We start from the raw sequence: 21,849 nt of genomic DNA, 5'->3' as shown, positions 1-21,849 counted from the left end.
TAGGATGGAACACAGTGGGCACCTGCCCTGGGCGTAGAAATTTAAGAGCGCAAAATTTCAAATAAACAATCGAACGGTCATAATAATTTTCAAATTTATTTTTATCAGAATAGATTTCAGGGCGCAAATAATAAATGAAAACAATTAATTAATAAAATCAGTCAATAATAATTTTATAATAATAATCAAAATAATTAACATTATTAAATAATTTAAATAATAAATTATTATTTAATTAATTGAAAATAATTTTTTAAATAAATGAACGTTTTGTTAAGATTTGGTTTGGGAATTTTGAGGGACACAGAAGCGGGGCTCTAATCAAGATTTTCCCCCAGGAGCAAGAGAGGCGAGAACCATCACTTCATAAGAAAGATATCACCATTGATTAGCTCGACTGAAATAGTATCGATCTGAGGATAAAATTAAATCTTTTCTTTTGGCAATTTTTAAATGAATACAGAAATCAATTTAAAGGTGCATCGGATTGCTCTCAAATAACTATAATTTAAGCCTATATCTTTAATTTCAATAATCAAACAGTTCAAATCAAGTAAAAAACTAACACTAGAAATAGAAAAACATGGGCAGAAAGTTGTACTTTCATCTGTCACATATTTATTCCTTTACAACGGAGGAAACATCGACTTCGATACTCTGAAGAGTGTGATAAGATCCTGAAACGAAATGAAAATTTCACTTAAATACAAATCGATACACGGACTTTTATCAAGAATTTCAAAACAGACCTTTTTTTTATTCTCTGATAACATCAGTAACTCGTAACCTTGTTGTCAGCATCTTTGTTATTTGTCCCGTTCAGCCACCAAAACCATAAAAGCAAAACCATGGTACACAACGCGCCAATAAACAAGCAAAGATTGGCTCTCCAAAAGGTGAAATAAGTCCGCTTTTAATCTAGATTTTCAAAAGTGACTACAGACTTCAGTTAGGGATCTTAAATCGTGAGAACTCGATTGGCTATCTCAGCATTACCCCGTCTTTTGGCCCCGTTTGGATCTGATCTTTGGCACCATAAAACAAAGTATTTTCTGTGGCGCGATCTATTTCTAAGCAAAATAAAACATTGCGTATGACAAAGATGAAAAAATAATAAATGAACAGTAAAACTAATTTCTGAGAAATTTAATGAAAATATCACGGTTTATTTGAGCTGTGGACTTTGTCCAATCCTGGGTCAATCATGGTAACACCATGGTTTCCACACTTGGCAATGCTCTTCTATCAACAAGAGTCAAAATCCTGCACAAACATTCCCAATCCTATTAGCTCCGACTCCTTACATACGTCTTTAAAACATATCAATAAAATCATTATATCAATATGGCTTAGTAGCTCGTAATGGATAATTTAGATAGGAAGAGGTTTTCAGCCCAAATAGGGCCAACCAAAAAAACAAAACCAAGAAGAATTATTCAATTAACAAAATTAAGTGCAAATGCTGTGTCATTTACTAGGCTATAGTTTCCTCGGGGGGCGCCACTCCTCAAGTCGCCCTTCAGCATTAATTGCAGTTACGGTTCTAATTAGGAAAACTAGTGAATGTTCCCCCTGACGCCACTATGAGGCCACACAAGCAGGATTTCCTTTTCGGGGATAGGGACGGAAGAATTAGCTTATGAAGGAACGGAGAGCCCAAATAATCTCGTAATATTGGAACAGCTCCAATCTTTTACATCCAGTTTATCCTCGTCAGGGCTATGCATCACTCAATTTAATACGGACCTTACTATCCACGGGGCTTATGATGACCACAGGACCAGATTTAAAGATGGAAAGACAAATATTATTTTTACAGCTTGTACACGTTATTCAAGTAAAGAATAGCTAAAACAAATATGCGTATAAGATAAATACTCGCACAAATTACCTGCCAATCATCCATATCCATACTCATGACAAACTGATTAGGCTCAGCAGCAACTGCTTGGGTAGTTAATGCCTCTTTCTCTTCTTGCGGAACCAGGTCAATCATGGGGATGCCATTCTCATCTAAAGGTTAAGAAAAACACATTGAGTCCCGACGGCAATTAGTTTTGATATCTTTAGCAAGATTTGACATTTATCTAAGTTTATCAGGTGGATGTTTAGTGTACTGACGGATACTTGCAGCTGTTTGGAGAAGAGATCGTATGTGAATCCTCTCGTAGTCAAGAACATAGCTCTAGCTCTTTCTAGATTTAGCCTAGAAGGTCTTGATTAGCTCTTATTGAAAACGAAATTTTTCTTAAAATAAGGATTGATTAATGCCTAAGAATAAAAAATAGAGAAAAAAAGCGCTGAATATCAATTTTTTTCTGAAATCTGTTTCGTAACGCAATACTAAAATGTACTTAAGCGCATTCAAATCCAGTAATACATATTTTTCAGTAGTTATCATTGTTTCTTTTATAGAGCTGAATTGGCAACTGAATCACTAAGGTTCATGTTCCCTTTGAAAGTTTTGGTATGTTATTTTTCTGCTCTCCTACCGTCTTAATGTCTCAACGACAGGCGAAAATTGTGCTATCATATCTGAGATTCAGTTCTATACATTACCGAATCATATACTTGAAGCTTGGCGGACAGGGTTTTTAAGATTAAAAACAAGTTGAAAACTTATTAAAAGGTGTCGAAAAAAGGACAATTTTTCTTTTTTAAGCAAGTTTACATCCTTCTCTCGGAAAAATGCTAAGTAATATCGTATTCCTATCACGGCAAATGGATAGAAATGAATCTAATGATATGAGTATCTTGTCCTTTTGGTGCAAGTTATAGCTGCAGGCTCGACGCGAAATCGCTTCTTTCATAGAAAACAAATACCTTAATATGACTATATCCAAAACAGAAAAGTTGACAGGAAACTAAAGCACTGGTTCTAACCTTCCCAATCCACAAACGTCAGCACAAGACGTTCTGCCATTATCAAGATGCCACATGAGGTGGCATCTTACACGTCAACCATGCCACCACATGTCATGGCAACTTAAGAAGAAAAAATTGTGTATAGTGCTGCAAAAGGAGAAGACAGCCACACCTTACAAAGATAACGAAAGGAAGTGCCGGCGAGAACTTACACTGTAAAGGACCACCAAGAGTCGAATATGGAAATCTAGTACCAGACCCAGAAGGTTTCCAATAAATATGGACACTACGCCTTGAAAAAGCTCAAAGGTGTTCACCACCAACTGAGGAAATTAGGATTCCAACGGAACCACTGTTCTCGCTTGACATTACTTCTGATGCACCTACAGCCGACGAAATCTCCGAGGCCTCCAAGATACTGAAGTGACGACATGTTCGATGTGATCATTGAGGTCTGAATGGCTACTCTCTTTCCTACCGCCTGTTCCTCGAAGAAGGTCCCTTTAGATTGGACTCTTCAAAAAAGGTGATGCATCTTTACACGACAACTGGCGCGAGATAAGCTAGCTTTGTATACCGGGAACCAAGTTCCTCACATTATTCTCAAACGTATTCAGTGTAAATCTAAATTGCATGACAAGCTCAGAGACAAACAACAGGGTTTCAGACTTAACCACTCAAACGCCGACCTCATATTTACCTTCCGAATGCTCGCTAAGAAATCCTGTGAATGGCAACCTAAACTTTACATGATATTCATCGAATTAAGAAAGCATTTGAGTCTCTCAAAAGAGAAAGCCTTTGGAAGATATTTTCCCATCATGCCATTGAAAAACATAAAAAATAGTCTCCATTATCTATCTGAATACTGAGGCTTGTATCTGTACATCTGAAGACCTAACACGATATTGCTGTCCTCGAGAATTTCAAGGAACGCCTACAACAACCCCTTGATGAAATCAACAAGAAGGCAAAACGCGTTGGGCCTGAAATGAACGTGTCCAGAAACAAACTGATGGCGACATCGAACTCATCACTTCAGATTAAGGGCGGTAATGAGGAGTTAAAGCAAGCGGTTAAACTTGAATAGCTGGGAAGTATAATTGAAAACACTCATCATTGTAGAAAGAAGTAGCTTCCCATATGTCTTTTCATTTCGCGTCATGCTTAAACTAACCAATAACCACGTTCAGCCGATTCTGGCGCCCACAAACGAATCACTGCATAGTAATGGAGAGTAAGAGCATCGGATCCTGGCCTTTAAAATGCAAGTCTCCGAAAAATCCCGAATATCCACTAGAAAGCTCGAGTCTCAAATTTTATAATCTGAAAAATAATCAACCAACAGCTTATTACAAATATCATCCGCCAACGTCAATAATAATATCTAGGCCATGTTTTGAGATGGGGAACCTTAGAGCTCCCAATACGGTCTTTCAGTGGCAACCTGCAGGATCAAGAAAGAGGGGATGGTCCCATAAGTACCTTACGCCACACACAATAGTCAAATCTCAGTTCTTTCAACACGTTCCTGCAACCCGAGTGGGAAGATGTGCTAGCGGCAGCAAGATGTCTTTGAATACAAAAAAAACAAAAACAAAATATTAGCTCATATAGTAAAAGAATATAAAGCTCAGAGCATTTGAAACGACACAATGTTTAGTGGGTGAAACAATGCACAAAAGATAGAAATGGAAGACGGAAACTCATTATACAAGAACATATGCTAGGACTTAATGGGGTGCTCAAAAATTCAGGGGTTGAAACTCATTTGAAACTTTTTCGCGCCAGAATCATTTGGTCAGAATAGCTGAGAAGGCTGATACTGTGCATAATGGAGTAAAAATCAGCCTATATGTTATGATACGTAATGTCGTATATCTTTATCACAACCACTGCTACTACTATTAATAATTAATCCCATAATCAAAAGGCCTAACACCAATAAGGCTGTGCAATGTCCCATTCTACCCAATTAAGCCTCAGTTTTTACTCATTTTCATGAAGTACCAACTTCTTTTAGAACCTTTCTGGTGACTTTATTCCCACCCCATTAGAGATGATCCTACATGGTTTTTGGTCCCAGAAAAGTGGCCGAAAAAATACCTTCCCGGCCTCAATCTGTAAATTGTTACCAGACAAAGAACATGACTTCTGACCTAACTGCTCCAAAACGGACCTCATATTTCCCTTCCGAATACTCACTAAGGAATCCTGTTAATGCCAGTCATAATAATCGACTACATATAGAGAACCACAAACGATTAAGTAATGGCCTGAATGTGAAAAAAAAATCCAACCCATCTTAACTTCTCCGACAATATTGCTATCCTCGAGAATTTCAAGAAACGACTACAACAACCCCTTGATGAAATGAACGCGAAGGCGAAACGCGTTGAGTTTAAAATCAACGCGTCCAAAAACAAATAAACGGTTTTACAACATACATGATCGAGAAGGAGAGAGTAGTCCCATGAGTACCCTCCGATGCACTCATCTCCACTTTTTTAACACGTTCCTGCAACCCAAGATGGAAGATGTACTGATGGAAGTAGGATATCATGAAGACTGGATGTTTCATTTTGGGGAAAACTTCTTCAAACCATTTTATTCGCTTATTGTTAAGTGTCAATACTCACTGAAAAGATTATGAAAGTCTGAGCTCCATGGAACAGGGAAAGGCTACTCCCCTAGGAGCACTACATCCATGGAGCAAGAATAGCGAGAAAAATGCGCTGTTAATACAGTTTCCATTAGATTATTCTTATCAAAAGTAGGTAACTATGAGACAAATATTAGCTTTGTTAGTGATGCAATGCAGCAAGTTTTCACTATTACTAGTAGCAGGATCAACCAATTAAATCATAAAGGCATGAAGAGACTCTTGTAAAGATTTTTATCTCTAAAATAAAGCTCTTTTCTCATGAAAAAGAGATATCCAAAACGATTGAACTCGCTTAGTTTGAGCACTAGAAATCGATTTTTTTGCAAAAAATATATCATTCTTTTACATCGCTCTAACTAGGTCAGTAAAAACTCTCCATTTAGACAAATGTGTAATGTAAATGTGCATTTTATAGGTTCTTAGTATATGTCTTTTTATTTTATTATTTTTTAGTATTTTTTAGAACTCCTTTTGTTTAGTTTACAAGCCAGGTTGTAAAGCAGCATGGATCTCAATTTTGAATCACCTTCATTTGTTAATTTATCTATTTATATGTGAATAGAGAACAGTTTCCATCAATGGAAGACTTTCAAGTCAAAATAATAATAAAAACAGAGAAAAATGAAAAGAAAGATTACTGAAAAAGTTTTCCTACCAAAGTCATGAAGGAATCAATTTCTACCTCGACATCTATCTTATTTCTTCGAGACAATCCTAGAATCAGCCTGATATCAAATGAATATTTTAATCATCAGAATCGTGATTTAGGAATACTTCCACTTCCCATAAATTTCCCAGCCCCCTCCCCCTCTCACCACCACCGCCTTTCCACTGCGTAAAGACAAGTGAAAGTCAAAGATGTAAAAAGAAATTAAAAATAGCGTTTTTTAAAGCTTTTTCTGGAGTAAGATCGATCGTCTCCTGAATCCCTTTCAAGTCTATAAGGCTTAATACAAAAAAAGCCTCAGCTTTTAGCAATAAACATTTTAACGATGCTATCTTTAATATGTCCACTTAGCATAGGCTAGCAATTTTAAACCATTACTGAGCAGGGCCTATCTTTGTTTTTCTTATAATTTTAATTTTATTTGTAAATCCTAATTTTGTTTGTAATTTTTAATCCTAATTTAGTCCAAATTTTTATTTATAAATCTCCTACTGGCTTGTTTCTTTTTCTAAAGGGTTTTTGCTTTTCTGATTCACCGACTCTTTGTTATTACAAAAATTCCGCTCATTTACAACGCTGTTAAAAAGAATAAGGTTAGTAGCGTAAAAAAAAAAAAAAAAAAAAAAAAAAAAAAAAAAAAAAAAAAAAAAAAAAAAAAAAAAAAAAAAAAAAAATAGAAAAAGTAACGTTAGTTTAAAGTAGCGATAAAAGGATAGTATTGCTTAAATAGCACTTTCGCTCCACATGTGGTAACCCTGAGGACGTTCTACACTGAAAAATTCTGCTCATTTGCTACACTGTTAAAAAAATAAGGATAGTAACATTTAAAAAAACGTTAGTTTAAAGTAACGTAAAAATATAGTAGGGATAGTAGTGCTTGAATAGCACTTTCGCTCTACAGATGGTAACCCTTGAGGACATTCTACAGTGCTACACATAATGAAATGATACTAAAATAGCATTTTCATGCTACAGATGGCAACCCTGGTGTCAAGTAGACTCGAGCTCTACAATGAATCTTGAGCTATGTAACCTTCTGTCACATTATGTACAACTCGTTACAGTAGTAACAAAATGAGATTTCCCCATGAGCAATCACTAAAGCTTTAAAAATAATATAAAATATAATTAAATATAAAATATGAAATGATAAAAAATAATTTGAAGCTTAATTTCCGTTTATATTTTTAATATTGAATAGTTTGCATATGATGATTGTGATGATTTCGGACGATGATTATGATGTTTTAAGAATTTTATGCCCGCCTAGCATGAGCCTGTTTAAGGGTAAAATTTTAATTAACGTGACGTAACTTAACCACTAAACAAAGAAAATTACATCATAGTGTGAAATACTAATAAGGCTTTGTGCCCTCACTTAAAAACTAGAGGAAACTATTTCACAGTAGCGGGTCGTAAAGTAAATCGGGAATAAATCATCGATACTTTAACCACCAGACGTAGAAAGGAAAAAGAAAATGAAAATAACTGTTTTAAACTACACAAAACTACGACATAGGTTTGCTTGGTCAACGAGCAACATTCAACACCACCTTGCTCACTTTTGTCACTGGTTACTTTTGCAATACCTTCAATTTGTCTATGGAATTAAATTAAAAAAATATATTTTTCAATTGAAAGAAAGAAGCAACATTAAAAATTAAAACGAATAGATATCACTCCGTATGTGAGCGGGTTCATCCCTCCTCAATACCTTATTTTCACGCTAAAGTATTTTATAATTTTAAGAACAATATCTTATTCTAATCAAACGGCCCTTGCGTTTCAGGAGTCGTTCTTAAAGAACTGGGACAAAAAGTCAAACTTTGAGGGGACAGCCTCCCCCTCAAGTATGAAATTATTTCTGCTCGTTTTAAGTTTTAATGTTGCTCCTTATTTTCAGTTGAAAAGACCCAATGGAAAATAACGCCAAAAAATACAGCTTCCCTGTTCAAATCATGTCGGATTTCCCCTCCGTTGAAAATTTTTAATGGAAATAGCCGCACCCCCAGTGGGAAGTTGCTCCCGCAGGAAATTCCTTCATGAAAAATTCCCGCACTCATGAAAAAAACCTCCAGACAACTCCAATCCCCCTGAAAAATTACCCCAGGATATCCCCGCCAGTTATATTTAGTGTGCAAAGACAAAGAAGAACCAATAAAAAGAATCCCCTCCTCGCCACAGTAAAATTTCTCATTGAAAATTCCCCCCATAAACTTCCCTTTCCACACCATAAAAATCCCCCTACACAAAAAATGTTTACACTTCCTAATAACTAATACTGTATGTAAACAATAGGTAAATTTGGCAACTTACAGCCCTCTCCCCACGGGCTGTGGGGGTTATCTTATCCCCAAAGTCACAGTTATTGGACCTTTCAGCTATGCTGAACAAAATTGCTATTTCATAAGTTTGACCGAACAACTTTGGGCAAAAATGTTCTTGGGAGGGGGAGGCGCTAGCTATAGGGCCGAATTTAAAGCTTTGATGCTTCTAGGCTCAAACGTTTTTGCCACTCCGCTTCTGCGAGATTTTCGGGGAAATCCCCGAAAATCCGGGATAGTGGAAGCACTGAACAGAACGTAACTGATGAGCCAAAAGTAACGAAACAAAGAGATGATACCAAACTCTCAGCTGTCATTATTGGGAGACGTTTGAAAGTTTATAAGTGCCCACAGAATTCCTGTATTGTTTTAAAATTATTTTTTTGTGAATAGGCAGCGCGGCGGCGGAGTGTACCTGGCACTTTGATGATTAATCACATCAATTCAGTTTTTGTTAAGACAAAAATCACTCAGTGACAATTTATCGCACCCCCTGGCATTGTGCACCCCTGGGCCCAAGCCTAGTGGGCCTATTGGGAAATCATGGCCTGGCCATGATAGCAATATCGTCGGGGAAGTTAAAATCGGTTGGATTTTTTTCCACATTCAGGCCATTACCTGAGCGTTTGTGTTTTGATTTCCCCCTAAACGAGCCCTCTCCCGATCTTCTAGGATCACTCTCAACATGTGACGAGCTTCCCAATCTTCACACGTGACGAGCTGCTTTGCTCCTTACTTACAATTCGTTACTACGAATTATTTGACCAGGGCTCAATAAAAGCTTGTGAAAGTAAAATATCAGAGGAGGAACCTATTATACTTCGCGTCACCTATTTTATTTGATCATAAGAGTTTACCTAGTTCATTATTTAAGAAAAAAAGTCTGACAATATGGACACAGGGATTAATAATAAAAAAAAAACACAAAACATTTTAACCAGAAATTATTTTATTACAGTTCAGCAATAATTCACAAAAGAAAAGCGAAATGTGAAAAAAATATACAAAATCGTAAAACACTAAAATTTCGAGTGCACGGCCAAATTTTTAGCTTATTCCCACGCAGAAAATTCCCTCCCCCTTGAGTAAAATTCTTGGCCTACTTGACTTAAGTCTCCTGCCGGGCACTGCTTCTTTTTTTAGTAAAATTCACCACAACAGAAAAATCCTCTTCCACGGAAAATTACCCTTCTTCGGGAATCGCGTCCAAGAATCCCTGTCTCCTGTAAAGGTGCCAGATAAGATATAATATCGCACACGACTCATCTAAACATGTTCAAATAACTTACTTTACAGCTAACCATGTGGTGGCTAACTATGCTAACTATGGTGGCTAGTGTCTTCCTGCCATTTTTACAAGTTCATCCTTTCTGATACTATGGACGAAAGAGTTCATTGATAGCATATCTGTCAACCTGTTAACACCTGCCATCATCAAGGTTGCTACCCTTAGTGATTTACCACTACTTCTAGTAATTTTTATATTGCCTAAACAAAAAAGATACTTAATCAGCACAAAAATCACCAGATTATTGGAGAGACCCACTAAATCACTAAAATCTAGTGATTTTATTCTCACCGGTTGGCAACCCTGGTCATAATCCTCAGCTATATTACTCCACTACTTTAAAACTTTTTTCTTTAATCATTCTTCTTTTTTGTGGATTTTTTTAAACACTACCTGCTTAACACATAATTTCTTCAAGGGCAGCAACTCAGAAACCGAACTCAGGGAAACTTGTGAAATATCTTACCTAATTCGATTTTTGCGACGGTATCTCTAATTAGAAACGAAAAATGGAAAATGTTCTCTACGGATCTCGCAAAGGACTTCGGGTCAAGAAGAAACTCAAAATAATTGACAGGTCGGTTGACTTTTTTCAAATTCTTGAAAATATGCTTAACATACTCTTCTGTGGTCTTGGCTGTACTCGTTCCACCTAAAGTCTTAAAAAAAACATCAATAAACACAAGTTTAATTTCTTGTATTCCAACGGTAAATCTTTACTATCACGCCAGCAAAAATGTGAAAAATACAAGAGTTAGCACAGGAAAAAAGCAAAATTATTTTGGAGAGCACAAAATGAAGTTTTGTTGTGAGTGACGGGGCCACTTTTTATAACATAATTCACTACATCGGACTCAACATGCTACTAATCTTCAATCACCAACTTTATTTTAGTGTTTTTAACTTTAAATTTTTGAACTTTACAATTTAATTTTCATTTTTTGGTTATTTTCATTCTTATTTCATTACTATTATTATTTTAATTTTAATTAAGATGTCTATTATTTTGATCTTTTAACTTATTAAACTTTAAACATAGTTTTGAAGTTCGTTGTTTTTTGCTGCTCAGTATAGCCAATATAACAAAACAATATAATGCTACTTCTTGGAATGGTGCACAGAGGGAGGCTTTGAATAAACTAGGATGGAATAGGAGCGTGCGTAGCCATGTTGACCTTATGTGGCTTGGTGCTGTGGTGAGTTGTTAGAAGTAGTAGTAATATAATATTAATGACACAAAATATCATAAAGAGATTTCTGTAATTAGACTATCAGGTAGAAAAGAAAAGACAGGGAAGTTGTATCTGAAATATTCGAAGGACTCTTGTTATAATAGTTATACCAGTTCTGAAAAATATACTTCTGACAAAGGTAGGGCAGCTTTGTCTATCACAGAGACCATCTGTCTTGGCTTTACTCTATTAAACCATGGCTCTCAAGTTTTTATTCATTTCCATCAAGTTGATTTTACTTTCAAATTAATTCAAGAAATCACCAGACAACGGACTCGGCTTATCGATTCTTCTCTTAGAGCAGTTTTAATTGGGATGTAATTAAACCGGGGTATCAAGAGACGCGTTCTCATCAAGATCAAGGAGCGTCGACTGAACCAGTTGGGCCAAGTCTTACGGAGGCCAACAGAGTACATGCCTCGCCAAATGCTCCTAGCTGAGCCCCTTAGCTCATGGAAGAGACACCAAGGAGGAGAGCGGAAACGCTATTGAAACTTGGTTAAATCCGATCTTGAACCTATTGGGGGGTTCAGAAAGTTCGGTCGAGGGTGTGCAACCCAATGGCTCCCACTTGCAAAGCAGCTGGCAGCATACGGCCCTACGTGGTTTAAACCGGTCTCGAAGATCCTTGATGCCGGGGAAGGTGGAAACACCTGATTCCAGCCACATCTACAAGTAAGTAAGTAATTAAATCAGGAGCGAGTATTAAAATTCAAAAATAGTAATTTTCTAAATGAAACGAACTAAGGATTTTGCTATTATATTATATACGGGAAAGGGTTAGGGTTAGAAGGGGTGAGGGGGTATCCAACCAGTTAAAGATTATTTTAGAGAGCCATGAAATCCGGAAACAGAATTGTGATATAACAGCGCCTACGATTGTGGAAGCATGAGGGGATGAAATTTATTTTAAGGCAAGGACTAATAAAGGGGGAATAAAGTGAATAATATCAGCAGGGGGAGGGGACCATTTGGTGACAAGAGAAAGTATTTGGGAAGGGTGAAGTCTAAGATAGCTCTTTGATTTTGCCAAATGTGTGAAGATGGAAAGGATGATTTAATTCATTTTTGGGCTTTTATGAAAAATTAAATTGTCGGAAGGGGGAAATTTTTGGGAGTGGTATACGACGGAGGAACGGTAGAGGTTATACTGAGAGATAAGATGTTTTACAGGGTCTATAGGTGGGTACAATTATGCCACATATGGACCATTGTCTGTAATCTGTTAATAGAGTAAATTGATTTAAAAAGGTTTAAAGAAGTGTCTTTGCTCATAATTCTTGTGCTGTTGTATTTTGTATCAGCTGTAGCACATAAAATTGTATTAACCGTGGCCTATGGCACATAAAAGCTTCAATAAATATCACATCATGACATATCATATTTTTTCGTTCAGGAGAGGGATAAAATGGACTGTTATCGAAATAGGGGCCAAAATAATTCGTAACGACAAAATCAAAAAACTTAAAGAGTCTGGCATATGGCTATACCCAGGTACTAGAGAGAGGGGACTTCTATACAATTATACAGAGAGCGAATGTGAAATTGGTAAACGATTATATTAAAAAACTACAATTTATTTTCTAACTTTGTCGCTTTTAGAGCAAGCTACCCCGGCGTGGCATTTTTAGTCTTTTTTAGGTCTTAAACACAGAAAATATAAATAGAAAACTTTTTTTTGCGTTGAATGAATGTCACTCGTTCATTCAAATTGGCATGAGGTTTCTGGGGTAATGTGAAGAAAAAGAATTTGAACGGTAATTTTTTTCTTTTTTTTTACAGCATAATTTAACACGGCATTTTAGGCCGTGTTAAAAAATTCAGAAACGTACTCTAGTTATTGGTTCCCATGGCTCGGAAATTCCATATTCAGAACTGTTAGTTAAGTTTTAGTTAATTTTGCTGAGCCAAAGAAGGCTGAACCTGAGTATAGATTTTGGAAAAGACAAAATTTTCTAGTTAACAATAAATAACGTGATATGCTTCCTCAGATTCTATCCCCAAACAACCTCAAAGGGTTGTAGCGGGGCCAGTCCCGAAGCTAATAGACACAGAAACAAAATATATGCGGTATGAAAGAACGTTCGCCCGAGTTTCCTACATATGTATAATACAACCCTTTAATAAATAGTGTATTTATTGTTTTGTTTTGAAACATTTGTTATACTGACTGATTGTATTTCTTGACGCAAACCGCAATCTGAAAATCTCCACGAAAAGATGATTAATTGAAGAGTTGCTTTCAGTTTAACCGCACTCCACCTCATCCCCCTCTTCATGCGTGGATATCAGTCTAGGCTATGTTCAAGACTTGGCTGATTTGGTTGGTTAGTTGGTCAAACATTGGCCCACAAAGCAGACGTAAGTTTTACAGAGACTACAGTGCTACCTGTATCAAAACAAAGACCATTCAGTTTAGTAAGAATAATTTAACACCAACAACGTTAAAATTACTATATTTAATCGCGCATGATATTAATTTCTCTATTCCGTCATTAAATTTTTACAGTTTCATTTGAAGTTCAAAACACAAAGAAAGATTAAATTCAAGGACACATTTGAGCTATTGACGGGATAGGTTCTCGATAGGGCGCAATTTGGAACAGATAGTCTTTGACCTAGGACCAGAGGATCTTTGACCTAGGTGAAGGGGGAAAGCGTTCTTAGTACTCCAAAAACTAGCAAAATATATAGAAAAAAGTAATAACTTATTTATAAAGATTTTAGAGCAGTTTTATCGCCCCCTCGCCTTCACCACTCTTCTGGAATAGAATCTTGGCTATATTCATCGCGATGCAAATATCGCACGAAAAAAAAAGTATCCTAAAGACACTCCCAACACAGATACATCCTACCATGAACTGTTTCTAAATCCGTTCCCAACTTGTCCCCATTCTTTGCTTTACCAAATATGAAAAAAACGTTTGTCGCTTTAATACTGATCAAATAAACCGCTAGTTTTCGTTTTTATTTTTTGGCACTGGTGATAACCAAGTTTTAGGTTCGTTTGCTTGTTTCCCTCCCCCTTTTTATATTTTATTTTTTAAACTTTATTAACGTATATATTATTCGATTCTTTTTTTAGTTTTATCAGTTTTTATCTTTTCAACTTGTTAATATTTTGCAGTTTAATTATCTTGACTAAGGAATTGTTTTGGCATAGTTTGTTAGCTTTTTAGTTGTCGTGATTTTTTTATTACCCTTTTTGCTTATATTGTTTTTATGACTCCGAAATGCAAATTCGGCTCTTCGGGGCTTATGATAGGAATACTTTTTAATATAAATATATTATTTATATATCTATTTGCATGCACAGTAAAGTATCCCATTCATCTAAAGAATGTAAGAAAAGAGTCATTTAAAGAAAATTTACTAAAACGTGATATGACCCCTATTTTGAGAACCATCCAATCCCATCCTAACCTGCTGGCTGAGTGTAGGTGAATATCAATTGCAGGTAAGTTTTCTACAAAAAGCTCTTTAAAGCTTATCAGCTTTTCCAGAACCTGATTTTCTAGGTGCGAGAGAAATGACCATAGAAAAGATTCATAATATTAATTAGAGAAGATAACGTAAACACGCTCTGAGACCACACTGGCTATAAATGACCTATGAGAAAACAAAGAACGATAAAACAAAGAAAACAAAAAGAGAAACCAACGAAGATATTTCTTTTTTAAGATTGGAGACAGCTTATCTGGGGTCTTTGCTGAAATACTAACTTTGTTTCTCTCATTTATTTACTGGCTGAAAATCATCCTTGTTTACTTCTCTCTTTGTATTATTCATTTTTCATTTCTTCCTTTTGTTCTTTCTTTTTCATTGGAAGAGATAACACAATACAAACTTGGTATATAATAACTATATAATATTTCCTCTTGATTTTGTTGCTGCACATGTTAAAACACATTATTGGCTGCCTGCAGCGACAATTTTTAAAATCCTCAAATTTAGGTCAATTTAAATTCAACCCTGGATACAGCCTTGCCGACCAGTAATCCATACCTTTTTTAGTAGCAATCTCTGTAAGCTCTGGTGTCACTTACACAAAGGATGAGTAATCAGGCTGGGTGGATAATTAATCCCGGTATGCTCAAACACGCACTTAGAACTCACCTTTTCAGGTTTTTTCTCCGGAGCAATCGTTTGCTTTTGCCGTTTTCCTCGCTCTTTTACAGGCGGTGTTATAGCGTCCAGTTCAAAGGTTCCAATCATTGATTTTAGGCCATGAGTACGATTTATTATGTGTCCAATACTTCCTGCATATGCAATAAGTTGCTCGTCAGTATAGGTCAAGCTTTCTGATTGCGACAAATTAAGGCTACCACTTATTTTGCTTGCCTATAAGAAACAAAAGAATCTTAAAATAAGAAATAAAAAAGTTAGTCAGTATGCTCAAATCAAGGTCAATGTGAAAAGTCTGAATGTGGTAAAATGGAGACTGTCAGTTATATTGTTTACCCTATTTGCTAGGACATGAGTATATTATTTTTAACGAGTTATGACTGATTTTTTCTTCCTAGTGATATTTTTCCATCCTTTGTGGCCTGTGGACTTTTAAGGCCGCATTGTCTTTAAAAGTTGAATTGCAAAGGCTCAGAATCTGGACTTTTTCCTTGCATTGTAACCAGTGGGCTTCTAAGGTCACATTGTCTTTAAACGTTAAATCGCCATGACTCATAATCTGGATTACTATGCCTTGTGGTGTATCATTAGATTTGAAGATTGGTTTCCCTTTCAAGTAATATTTTCATTGTATTACGGCCTGTGGACTTCTAAGACTGAATTGTCTTTAAATGTTGAATTGCAGTGGCTCAGATTCTGGATTGTTACGCCTGGTGGTGTATCATTACATCTGAAGATTGATAATTTCTGCCTAGTGATATTTTCATTGTATTACGGCCTGTGGACTTCTAAGACTGAATTGTCTTTAAATGTTGAATTGCAGTGGCTCAGATTCTGGATTGTTACGCCTGGTGGTGTATCATTACATCTGAAGATTGATAATTTCTGCCTAGTGATAATTTCATTGTATTACGGCCTGTGGACTTCTAATACTGAATTGTCTTTAAATGTTGAATTGCAGTGGCTCAGATTCTGGATTGTTACGCCTGGTGGTGTATCATTACATCTGAAGATTGATAATTTCTGCCTAGTGATATTTTCATTGTATTACGGCCTGTGGACTTCTAAGACTGAATTGTCTTTAAATGTTGAATTGCAGTGGCTCAGATTCTGGATTGTTACGCCTGGTGGTGTATCATTACATCTGAAGATTGATAATTTCTGCCTAGTGATATTTTCATTGTATTACGGCCTGTGGACTTCTAAGACTGAATTGTCTTTAAATGTTGAATTGCAGTGGCTCAGATTCTGGATTGTTACGCCTGGTGGTGTATCATTACATCTGAAGATTGATAATTTCTGCCTAGTGATATTTTCATTGTATTACGGCCTGTGGACTTCTAAGACTGAATTGTCTTTAAATGTTGAATTGCAGTGGCTCAGATTCTGGATTGTTACGCCTGGTGGTGTATCATTACATCTGAAGATTGATAATTTCTGCCTAGTGATATTTTCATTGTATTACGGCCTGTGGACTTCTAAGACTGAATTGTCTTTAAATGTTGATTTGCAGTGGCTCAGATTCTGGATTGTTACGCCTGGTGGTGTATCATTACATCTGAAGATTGATAATTTCTGTCTAGTGATATTTTCATTGTATTACGGCCTGTGGACTTCTAAGACTGAATTGTCTTTAAATGTTGAATTGCAGTGGCTCAGATTCTGGATTGTTACGCCTGGTGGTGTATCATTACATCTGAAGATTGATAGTTTCTGCCTAGTGATATTTTCATTGTATTACGGCCTGTGGACTTCGAAGGCCGCACTGAAATCATTAGCATCAAACTTTTTCTGTATCCAATTTGAAGATGAATAAAATGATAGATTAGATCAAGCTTTTTTTTCTTCTTATACTTAGCTTTAAGTACCAAGGACACTAAAAATAAAAGCCGTTTTTTTAATTGATTAAGTGAAAACATACACAACAATATGTGTCTTCAAAATTAGAAAATTCAGGGGACTCAATTTTTTTGGAAAGATTTCCATACGGAGTTGGGTGGTTTTACACTCAGCTGGCGCCAAGTTTAAGAATAATGAACGTGCGTGAAAAATCAGCAGAAAATGAGCGAAAAATATACATCATCTTGGAGCTCTAGAAGTTCAACTTGCTTAATTGCTATGGCCAAAGACCAACACTGCCATAAATTTATGCTATTCACAAAATTTTTATATCATCATTATTTTTATATTATTATATTTTGGATATTATCATTATAATATGGATATTATATATGAATATTATTAACATTATTCAAGACTAATAGCTTCAAATTATTATTTAATTGACTTTAAAAAAATCATAAACCAACTATATTATGCTATTTGTTATATTTACTCCTTAGTTGACTATTAAGACATGAATAGAATCCTTATTTTCTTCTGATGTAAAAATGTCACTTTTATCACTTGATTTATAGATATAGCTACTAATATATATTTGTTGAATAGCCCTACTGAACATAATAGCTATTTTACCCAATTGATCCTTGTATAGATCGACGATAAGCTACAGCTAAATTAACTGGTTAAAATGTTCGGTTGAGCTTGTTTGTAAACAAGAATACCTTCTGCTTGCCTCTTTTCACGAATCCGGTGCCCCTGCGCAAGAGTAATTTAGCATTTCTTTCTATTGTACCGCAATGTTAATTATGCAAGCTGCATCAGCGAGGGAAGTTTCTAAAAAGTTTCTGACCCAGTCTTTTCTGTCTCTTCATACAAAGATTACAAACAAACAAAAAAAACAGTAAAATTTGTAGCCGTTTTAGCTATGGTACAAACAGTAGGATTAACTAACTTTGGTTTCGTTTTGTTGGAAAATCATATGAAAACATTCCAAGACGGTCAAGCATATACCAAAAATAAGACACAGCGGCATGCTCAAATCATTAAAGACGATGAGAACAACGCTCGAATTGGCTCTAAAAACGCACCAGAAACCATTTGCAAAAAACCGTTCACCGGTACATATAGTTTTATTATAGGGGGCAATTTTTGGACGGAGAAAAAGTGAGGAGGAGGTAAGTTCGAACAAACGAAGAAAAAATGGGATGAATAACAAGAATATCCCGTTTGTAACCAAGAATATCGTCTGCATGCTTCTTTTCACGATTCAATCATGACAACAATAGACAGAATTTACGCAACAAAAACTTGTTTTTGAGTTGTATGCTTTATTTTGTATATGGTTGTATATTAGTAATTGTATTTTTATATTTTATTTGTATATCCTAAATTGTATTTGTATATTGTATATACTAGTAGGTGTACATTAAATGAAAATTGTAGAATACGCCACATACACAAATACACTATAAGCTTGAAAGTTTTGGTAAAACTTAACTCCTTCTCACATAGTCCCCACTTAATGATTATTATAATTACTAATATAATTATGATTAATAATAATTATTAAAATTATTGAGCCAGAGAATTGAAATAGCCTTTTTAATAATAAAAAGGTTTTATATTTGAGGTTTTAAACTTAAAACAATGATTAAATAGTAAAATTGAATTATTATTATTTTCTCTTGACACATGCCTACAGAAAAACGCTATTGCGTTTTCCTGTTAATTTTCTGTAAAACTTTTTTAATTTTTTTTACTTAGAATTAGTACTTTAATATATTATAAATTCCTATCACAAATTTCGATAACACCTATAACTAAAATCTGCCTACTCAGTTAGTCGAGAGGTTATAAAACAAAAACATTGTCAGGATTTACCAAGAAAATTATGAAAAAAGCTACCCACATTACGTAAAAAGTGACCCATCTTTCAACAGGGTATAACTTACCACTGCATCAGTGAATTCATCAACATCAAACTTCTCTATATTCGCGTTGAAGACCTCTGCTTTCTCTCGAACTAAATTGACGATTTGCGAAACCAGCTTAGCATCTAAATTAAATTCAGGTGCTGCTTTAACTAAAAATATAAAAAAAATAATTTAAATATGTGTATGAACTTGCTATTAAAATATAAATATTTAATTTCAAAATATCTTTTATAAATAGATTAACTCAAAATATAATACATAAATATCTGCAAAAAAAAATTAAAAAATATGTTTAAATTTTCGTTTTAAATATAAAAATTTAATTTCACAACATATATTATACAAAAAGATTAACTCAAAATACAATATAAAACGTCACAAACTTCTATACTATACTTCTCAAAACTTCGTTGGTCTGAATGTAGCAAAACAATTTATACTGGCTAGCATGCAGTCTTGTTTAACTTTATAAAAAAACAAATACGTACAAAATTCAACAGTCGTTTAAAACCACGTGACAGAGTGATGCAATAGACTAGCAGCATATCATACTTCAATACCCGGAGCCACAAATTAAGAATAAAAAACTACATATAACTTTTAATTATTATTTTTAATATTTTTTACCATTATTATTTTTGTTATTTCATAATCTATAATTTCTGTTATTATTTATATATTTACTTTATTTTAATTTTTATTTAATATCTTTAGTTTACAAACCTGCAATTCCAGCCCTGTCTATTCCCGTATTCAAAAACTTTTTTTTTGGAAGATGCAGATCGCGCATATATATTATGCATTTATACATACAAATTTCGCAATACAATTTGGACATATGAAACTCCTTTGGTGTTTCTGGAACCGCCCCTGTTTTCGACTTATATCATGTTTTCTGACCACACAACTTAGAGAGGAACCAGGGATGTATACCGACCCACTCTTTCACCCCAAAATTAAAGCTATTTACTTTTAAAAATTAGAACAATTAGGACATTAGAACAATTAATTGCAATGGAAGCTACAGGGACGTAGTACAAAGTTAACAACCTTCTATACTCATGAGTTTTTCGCAATTTGCGGCCCAAGGTCCCAAAGCAATAGAAAAAACTACTTGATGTAAATATTAATAAGTCTCAATTTATTTTCTATGGTTTTTGTCCCTTAAGCAATTTCCGATATTTTAGGGAAAAAACTATAATTAATTAAATACCTTTAAAATTGTTGCTCGCTTAAGCGTAAAATTTGTTCTATATCTGAGCAGATAAACAGAACTATTTTAAACTTTCAAGCGAAACATTATCGTGAAACATTTGCTCATTGCATTCATACCAAAGATGTAAACAGAAGCAGTTTGTTAGTATAGAAAAATTCCATAATATACATCATTTTTGAAAGTTTCTAGGAGCTAACAGCTTCATTGTTGCTAGACTTTGCACAGAAATAAGATAAGTATTTTATTTTTACAAAAACAATTATTTATAGATTCTAAAAACAGTCATTGACAAAAAATAAAACCTTTTACTGAAAGACTAGACCAACGGGTATCGATTGCACCCGCTTTGTCAGCCCATTTTCTGAGCTTTTGGAGAGATGCCAACAACGTTTCCGGGACGCCAGCATACTGCGTACAGCCATATTTGATGGTGAAATCTCTTGATGGTAAAATCTCCACGATCAGATCGTGAAATCTCCATGTTTAAAAACTCTTATTTGCATGATGAAAACTCCCTCTCGAATGCTCTCCCTCCCAGCCCCTTTATTAAGTGAAAATTAAACCGCGAGATTTGAAAACAATGTCTAGTTTTTCTAAGAAATGTTAAATACTATTAATGTCTATCTTAGGAGCGAAATTAGAGTGCAAACTCACATTTTCGAGAATTTCGAAAAAGAGCTTGAAACCCTGATGTGCCTAATTTTTTTCTCCAGGGCGCTGGGCAACTTTTTTCACCATGGCAACTCTGACAGGGCACTGGGATATTGTATCAAAACCTGTAACAAAGTGAAGTTTTTGCGATTAGGGTTTTTAATTTCCCACTCTGTCAAAAACGTACGTAAATTGGTCATTGGTTTTGACACAACACATACACTCGTCAGTTCGGGACTGGGGGGGCACTATCCCCAATATTTGGAAAATTTAACGGTTTCAAGCATGCAATATTCATAAAAATATGATTTTAGTGGTCAGATCTACCAAAATGTTGAAGTCCAAGAAGAAAAAATAAACAACAAAGAGAGATAAAACTCAACAAAAGAAACCTCAAACGAGACTAATAAATCCACCGCCAATAACAATAAAAATTATTGTCGCCACTGATCCACATAGAGGAAAGAAGCTATTAGAGTTTCTTCAAAGAGAACATCAAAGCAACTGAGGAAAAATTATGAAAATTGAAACTATGTTAACTATTCTGTTACAAAATAATCCTCTTTTTAGCTAATATTGAAACAACTCTTTTCGGTCCAGTAGGTAATCTTGTCCCCTGGTGATTATGTAAAATTTTAATTCCCTTATTGACTATTGGTTCATTTTTCAAAAGATAATCATAAACTGGATCAATATTTAAATTCCCCGTGTCTCTATTGAAAGATTAGCAAAACATATGTTTTTTAATTTCCATAGCCTCCCTCGCCCAATGAAAAAAAAACAACCTATCATAAGAAACAGATGTAGCCTCATCAAACTGTATAAACTGTTCAGGATGAAAGAATGTATGTTCAGCCAGAGCTCAAACAAAAGTTCAAGGAGGCTTGCTTAATAGTAGGTTTTTTCTATTGAGTTGCGATGCTCAATAAATTTTTCAATAAATTGTTGGTGAGTTCTACCAATATAAAACTTTCACAAGAACAAGGAATTTTGTACACCCCACTAAATAAATCTCCCCGGGTTAAATCCTTCCCAGAAGG

General features: G+C 35.0%; 2 protein-coding genes across 2 annotated transcripts in view; one reads left to right on the top strand and one right to left on the bottom strand.

Moving 5' to 3' along the window:
* Positions 1–21,849, top strand: part of LOC136025808 (protein jagunal-like) — a gene marked incomplete in the record, with an annotated part of 97,173 nt that overhangs the window by 18,228 nt on the left and 57,096 nt on the right.
* Positions 508–21,849, bottom strand: part of LOC136025769 (non-structural maintenance of chromosomes element 4 homolog A-like) — a 35,133-nt gene continuing 13,791 nt past the window's right edge. Inside the window, exons 4-8 of the mRNA XM_065701759.1 lie at positions 18,961–19,091; positions 15,158–15,382; positions 10,276–10,468; positions 1,892–2,013; positions 508–677 (exon numbers count right to left, since the gene is read on the bottom strand). Coding sequence (XP_065557831.1) covers positions 627–677; positions 1,892–2,013; positions 10,276–10,468; positions 15,158–15,382; positions 18,961–19,091 — 722 coding nt within the window. The 3' untranslated portion in view covers positions 508–626. The remainder of the gene's footprint in view (positions 678–1,891; positions 2,014–10,275; positions 10,469–15,157; positions 15,383–18,960; positions 19,092–21,849) is intronic.

Source organism: Artemia franciscana, chromosome 1 (assembly GCF_032884065.1).
Source record: "Artemia franciscana chromosome 1, ASM3288406v1, whole genome shotgun sequence".
Lineage (NCBI taxonomy): Eukaryota > Metazoa > Arthropoda > Branchiopoda > Anostraca > Artemiidae > Artemia > Artemia franciscana.
The sequence above is the reverse complement of the archived record's forward strand: the minus strand, read 5'-3'. Positions and strand labels throughout refer to the sequence as shown.